The sequence below is a fragment of the Pteropus vampyrus genome, unplaced genomic scaffold, assembly GCF_000151845.1.
Source record: "Pteropus vampyrus isolate Shadow unplaced genomic scaffold, Pvam_2.0 Scaffold399, whole genome shotgun sequence".
Taxonomy (NCBI): domain Eukaryota; kingdom Metazoa; phylum Chordata; class Mammalia; order Chiroptera; family Pteropodidae; genus Pteropus; species Pteropus vampyrus.
This window is the reverse complement of record NW_011889180.1, coordinates 879,197-886,224: the sequence shown is the minus strand read 5'-3', so window position 1 is coordinate 886,224 and position 7,028 is coordinate 879,197. Positions and strand designations below refer to the sequence as shown.

General features: G+C 53.6%; 1 protein-coding gene across 2 annotated transcripts in view; it reads right to left on the bottom strand.

The window, feature by feature from the left end:
• Positions 1-3,967, bottom strand: part of CALB2 (calbindin 2) — a 25,450-nt gene extending 21,483 nt beyond the window's left edge. For both annotated transcript variants that reach the window (XM_011380656.2, XM_011380657.2), the window contains exon 1: positions 3,832-3,967. In XM_011380656.2, the coding sequence (XP_011378958.1) occupies positions 3,832-3,925 (94 nt within the window). In that variant the 5' untranslated portion in view covers positions 3,926-3,967. The remainder of the gene's footprint in view (positions 1-3,831) is intronic.
• Between the last annotated feature and the right edge of the window lie 3,061 nt (positions 3,968-7,028).

Sequence of the window (7,028 nt, the reverse complement as noted above, 5' to 3'; positions counted from 1 at the left end):
GGGGGAGAGGTATCCATAAAATTATTTTCTTTTACACCATTCTTGGTTTGCTCATTACACAAGGACATGCTCTTGTAAAAATTTCAAACAGTGTAGAAATTAACTTAGAAAAGAAAAGAAAATGCCTCTTAATTTTACTTCATCCACTCTGTGAAAGGAGCCACTACTATTATGTTATATCCTTTCAAATATTTTTCAGCATACATGTTTTATTAATAATAAAAATGGGTTCTTACTATAATGGTGTCCTATACTATAAAAAATATAATTTTTGAAATCTTAATAATAACAGCTTGGACATTTTCCCATGACAGCACCAAAGCTCTACCTCATTCTCATTGGTTGCATAATAGTCCCCTGTAGAGATTAGCACGATTTATTTTTCCGTCCCCCAGTAAAGCACATCCCCCCCGCCCCGCCCAATTCTCAGTATTCCAAAGAACTTGGTAAGAGAGCCCCTGGTTCATAGAACTTTTTGCACATGTACGAGTATATCGGTGTAGGATAGCTTCTTGGAGTGAGTGGGATTACTGCTCGGTCCTGGGGGGTGTCTGCTGGCTTCTGGGAGAAGACCCATCTGGTCCTTGTGCTTTCAGTTGCTCTCGAAGGGCAAAGGCCAAGGCCACAACTTGGCTCCTCACAGACCTCCCGCTGGTCGTCAGCGAAATAGGACTCTGGTGTGCTGTGTGGTCAGAACCGCACAGAGGGCCAGTGTGAGCTCTGAGCTGGGCATGCCTCAGCCACCTGAATGTGGCAGAGTGAGAAAGCTCCTGACAAAGAAGCGACCAGGAAACAACAACACAGTGGCTTCAGACCTGGAAGACCACCTAAGGGTCACTGCTAGCAGGGAGGTGATACAGACAAGCCCGGCTCCCCCTACGCCCACCCCCACCAAAGATCACAGGGTGCGCTTGGCTGATGTCTTCTCTACTGCTGCCTTTGAGAGACAACATCAGAACCCTCCCGAGTGTGGGACCTCGGCTGGCCACCGAGGAAGAATCAGGGGTGATATGGGGGACTAGGAGATGGGGCTTCCGGATCCCCCTGCGTACTTTGCTGTGCGTTCTTGTCAAAGAGCTTTGTCTCTTTAAGTCTCAATTTCCTCCTCTCCAAACACCTGTTCCTTCCTTTCTCCACTGAAAGGCTAATGATAGTTTTGAAAATAACCTCTTTGGATGAAGTCACCAGGATCATAACTCTCCCTCCTGGTTAGGAATGGGCTGAGTTAGGGTCAGAGCCCCTACTCCAGACCCACTCTCCTCAGAATCTGGCTTCTCCTGGACTCCTGGTCTCTGTTTACTATGGAGTCTAGGAGGGGTGGGGCCGTGGCTGCTTCTCCCTGGTGGCTGTGACTAATTGGGCTCCAGCAAGCTCACTCCAGGGACCTGGTGAGCGGCAAGGAGTGTCCTCCCAGAGCTCTTTAAGTTTGTGAGCAGCAGGGGGATTCAGAGTTGTGAAGAAACCCCAAGATGAAAACAGAAACCAGAGTTAGTAAGAAGGAGCCAAGGTAGGGCGGGGAGTGCCTCAGGGGTGAGTTGGGGAGCTCCTGGCAGGCTTTGGTGTTTGAGAGGAGACAGATAGGGAAGGTACAGAGCAGGCAGCCCCCAGCCTAATTCTGGGTCCTTGAGTAGAACTCCAATTTGGCTGTCTCCTCATTTTCCTAAATCACCTTTGTGCCATCTCTGGCATTTTAATCCTCTTTGCCTTCCTTCTCTATTAGGTTCACGGTCCCTCCTTGGGACTGCCCTGAGGCAGTGACCACAGAAGACAATGGGGGGGGGGGCAGGCAGGCCTGGTGGCTAAGAAGCAGGAAGCAAGCATTTAGCTCCCCCTTTTACATAGGAGCAGGAGGGAGCCACAAGAACAATGGCTTTGGGGGGGTCTTTAAAGATTCTTGTGTCTAGTTCTAGCTTAACTATGCTCCAGCCATGCCAACGACTCCTTTCTGGAAATAAAGGGGGCTGGGGCAGGAGCTCTTCTGTGAGCAAGTGGGAGGGACAGCAGGTGCCCAGAAACCAGAGTGGGGGGACAGGTACTGGCCGGTCCCCAGCCCCGCCACTGCCTTGCTACCTGACCCTGGAGAAGTCACTCCTTGTGTTTGTTTCTTTATTTACGAGAGGATCACGATTGGCCCAGGGTTCACAGTGCGGAACTCGAGAAGGGGCGAGGGTGTTTTGAAAAGTAAAAAGTGTCAGATAAATGAAAGGATTTGCGTGATAATCAAGAGTGCTATTGGTTGTCCCTGTCCCAGTCTGAGGAAAGTAGAACCGTGGAGTCCTCTGTTTACAGCTGACTCATCTGGCAGGAGGCTGGAGGTATAACCTTGGCCACTTGGTAACTTTCCTTGAATCATGCAAGTCTCTGGTGCAGATAAACTGGCAGGAGCATCCTTAGGGAATGCGCTTGTCATCTGGAATACTAAGAGGCTTGCAAGCTCCTACAGCCCTTTCCAGGCATTAGAAATACGACCCCCCACCTTAGCCCCATTTTACAGATTTAAACATCGACTCACCTCCTTCAGTAATTCACGGGCAGATCATGTTCCTAACCCACATAGCACATGCCTAGTCCTCTGCCCCCTGCCCCTAGCTTCCTCAGTTGGCTCCAAGGGAACAAAACTTCACTCATTCAGGCCCCCAGACATTAACTCCTGCCTCTCCACAGCAATTTGGGCAGAGGACCTCTGTTTAGCCACCTTCACGTCCGCCAGTCAAGGTGAGGAAGGAAAGAGGAAGAACTGAGTGAGCCACCACCTACCTGATCCTTTCTCTGGTTCCCATACTCCCCATCTCAATCCCAGGATAAACACTCTGAGCCGCTGCCCTGCCAGTGGTCTAAGATGCCAGAACATTTTGGATGCCCGCTCCAGCCAGGACCTCAGAGAAGGAAATCAGATCACTTAAAAAAAATTGTTTTTTGGAGTGGTGGAGGAAGTCTCTAGTAAGATCGGAGGCCTCTAAGGGGGGCCCCCCTTTATGCCTGAGTCAAACCATCATAGACTCTTGGAATCTCAGTGCTGGGAGCCACCTCCAAAGGTCATTCAGTCTAGGCCTCACTTTTTGAGTGAGTCCATGCCAAGACCACACAGAGCAGAGGGTCCGTCACTGAGGCATTTAAAATCGTGCTTCCTCTGCCACTTAGATATGGAATCACCGAAGCACCCAGGATTATCGCTACGAGGGAATGTGTCAGGCTGGCACCCCAGCTCTCCTCCCCACTGGTCCACTGCTGCCGTGAGTGGGACCGCATGCCTGGGGGCATGGAAAATGGGCAGAGGAAGCCCAGGGGGTGTCAGGGTCCCAATGCCAGTCTTGGCTCCTGTTTCTTGCTAGCAGGGCTGGGGAGACCATGGGTTTCCCTTCAGGACCTCCCAGCTTGCCCTAGCGCTGGGGTTGGTGATGGGGCTAACCTGGTATTCAACAAAAGGGGAACTTGAGGAAAGAAATGAGTGGGCTTCTGAGACCTGTGGCTGCAGCATCTGAAGGCAGGACATTACCTTGAAGAGAAAGGTGGGAGGTAAGATGGCAGGAGGGACTCACTGGGGAGCCTTGCCAGCCAGGCCTCCTCTCTGGGAAAGCTCCGACTTGCCCAGAATGAGGCTGCAAAAGCCGGTGGGCTCTCTGTCGTTTATGTCAAGGAAGAAAAGTTACTGACAGTTGTCACCAGAACAGTCAGATGTCTCCCAAACTCAGTACCCTGACATCAGCAGGCTCTGTGACCAAAACACCCCCTGGGGCAAACGTACACCTGCCCTCCTCAGCAATGCCCCCATCCCCTCCACCGCAGGTCCCCTGGGATCGAATGGGCTCAGAAGTTGGGAGCTTTACTGACCGTCGGCATCGAAGTGCTTCCAGATCTCCAGGAACTGGGACGCCGTCAGCTCGGCCAGGTGCAGGTAAGGGGGCTGCTGCTGCGGGCCAGCCATGGTGAGCCGCTCGGAGACCTCAGGCAGCACAGCGCTCTCCCTGCGCACTCCGCACTCGGCCAGGTCTTGCGCGCCACGCTGCCTTTATATACAGTCCCGAGGCTGCGCCTGCGCCCGGCTGCCAGCAGGGGGCGCGCACGCTCACAGAATCCGCCCGGGTGGCAGAGGGGCGGCGCCCAGGGCTCTGCCAGGGGTCGCGGTGGGGTGGGCGCAAGTCTGCGTTGAGAGCGCTCACGCCCAGCCAGGGAAACAGAGGCTCTGAGGTGCAGAGGGGAAAGAGGCTGCCCTTGCCTTCCCTCTCCCTAACCATCTCGAGTAACCACGCGATCTTGGTAGCACTAGCGATAACGACAACAGAAGTAGCAGCGACACTACTAATGTAAGAATGTTTGACAAGTATATGGCACCCGGACTTCGGAGTTCACCAGGTCTCTCTCGTGCCTTCCCTCGTTTGACCCTTCCGCAGCAGGAAGACCAGGGACCACTTTTCTGATGTGGGGACTTGAGACTTCTAATGACTAAATGACCTGCCCCGCGAATAAGTAGCTGAGTTAGAATTTGAACCCAGCTCTTTTTCCACGCTCTCGTGGCCCCTTAATGGGAGAAGACGAGTGTTCTCAAGGCTTTCCTGGCGGGGCGGGGGCGGCTCGAATCCACGTCCTCTAGGGAGGATCCAGATGGGAGTGGAGGAGCGGCTCCCACGGTCCCCTGGGTCTTGGTTTGTGCCCTCCCTAGGGTGCCTCCGTCCACCCTCTGGTACCTGCCTTACCTTGGACAGGCTCCAGGGGCTTTTAGACCTTTGTCTTGGGGGTGGCAGAGCTAGATCCTCCTCTACCGGGTCTTAGCCACACCCACCTAGAGACGTCGTGGGAAACTGCCTAGGCCGGTGGGCAGAGAAGGCCTAGTGCTGGTCTAAGCGTGTTCAGCACTGGTCTCAGAGAGCACAGTCCTGGGGACAGCAGACAGAACTCTCCAAGGTGGGGACGGGGCTCGCTCCCCATTCTCTCTGGTGGCCCGAGTCCCGGAGGCTTGTCCTGGCCTTGTGCACCATTACCCCCCTGAGCGGCTGCTCGGTCCTTGCCTTCTTCCCCCTCCTGCTGCGTGACTGAGAAAGGTATGGACGCTCATTAACATGTGCTAATGAGTGTTAGTGAGCTGCCTTCCAAGCAGAGAGCGAAGGGAAGGTGAGAACAGAAAGGAGGTCGCTAGGGGAGAGAGGGCCACCGGGAGGAGACTGGGGAAGGGTTGTCCCTCAGGAGGGAGTGGGGATGCACCCAGGGTGAACCCCGAGGGGCAGGAGAGTGAGGGTTCTAAAAACACTTTTTTTTTTTTTTTGCCCAAAGCGAATGTGTCTAGAGTGACTGACAGGAGCAGACTAGGAGAGAGGAGGAGTCATAGAAAGCCAGCTGGTGAGGCCTGTCTACCTCCCCTTCCCCTTGAGAGTCCTGGGCGGAGGAATTCACCAAAGCGCGGTCCCTCTAGCTCTGCCTCTAAGGAGACAGGATGGCTCAGTAGTTAAGAGCAGGCACTCTGGAATCAGACTGCTGGGTCTTAATCCCAGAATAAACTGTGTGACCTTGGGAAAATTACATAACCTATCCATGCCTCAAATCCATTCCCATTCTGCAAAATGGGAATGTGGATATTTATCTTAGAATTGTTCCGAGGACTAAAAGAGTTGGTGCTCCCATTATCTGCATAGGTCAGTGGTGGTTGGCTGTGGCCAGCAGACCTCTCCTGGGATAGTGAATGGCTCCCGGAGGGGTTAAGCCCAGAGTGAGGCCAAGAGGAAGGTCTAAACACAAGCTCTTAACCCCTGGGCTGCACAGCCACTCAGGGGCCAGGCTCAGCCCCCTCCAGCTCCTCTTGCTTGGGCTCCTCTGCCTCACCTCCTGCCCCCTCCCCTGGCCCAGATTGCAGGGGCCAGAGAGCTCATCCTTGGCTCTCTGAAGACTGAAGCCAGTGCTTTCTTCCTGCTTTGGTTTTCCTGGTGAGGCAGAGAAAGTGGAATTCCTACTCCCTACTTTCCAGAGCTGTTGAGATGGGGGAAGATGTCGGCCTGACTGGGGGAGGTCCTGGGTGTGACTACAGGGTGGCCTGGCCACAGGACCTCCAAGCTCCTCATTGAGACAGCCCTGCATTGTTCACTTTTGATGCATAGTTAGTGTCTCTTTCCGGAAGGAGCATCTCCAACTCTCCCGGACACAGACCCAGGGAGCGCCACAGAGCCCAAACACGTCCCTTTGTCCCTAGGCTGAGCCTGCAGAAGCGGTCACATTTAGGAGTTACAAGCTCTGCTCTGGGGTCGGACAGATGCAGGTGCAAAACCCACTTACTTGTCTTGAGGCCTTGGGCAAGCTGTTTAACCTTAGTAAAAATGGAGATAATCATAACTCTGGACAAGCAAAGCGAGTGTAAGGACCAAAAATAATGTGGTCAAGGAGTTAGCTGACAAGGACCCTGGCAGTGGCAAGTGCTGCACTAAAGGGCAGTGATTATTTTTAACATAGGATGTTAGGAGGAGTTTTTCTTGTTGTTCTCAAATAGTAGCACAAAAGGGGCTAAGTACCCCAGTTGTAAAACTCCCCAGGAGCCAGACACCTCCTGTCTGCTGGACTCACTAAGCCTGCCCTCCACTTCCGACCGAGGCCATGGGCTTTGCAAGAAGCCTGAGAGAGAGAAAGGGAGGAGCCTTAGCCTTTGGGGTGTGCAGCATTTGTGTCTTCTCTGAAGCCATATTTTTGGGGGGGACCTCCAGAAGACCTCTCCAGGTCACGGGGGATGCCTGCAGTAAAGGGACACTGGCAAGCCCGCCTGCTCCCGGAGCAGAATTCTGGAGGGTGGATCCCACGTGAAGACAGAATTGGTGCTGTTTCCCACTTAGAGCTGTGTGAAGGCCCAGGCTGTCCTGTCCTGTGCTTAGAGGGGAGGCAGGCGTGATCGCATCCCGTTCTGGGTCTCTGTGGGCCTCGGAGATCTCTGTGGCTCCTGGGAAAGGTACACAGGAGTTTAAAGGAAGAGCAGAACCCACATACCAGGTGTTGAAGGAGTCTAGGGTTGAAAACGGCCCAAGGAAAATCTCCATTCCTCTGCACAGGGGTCC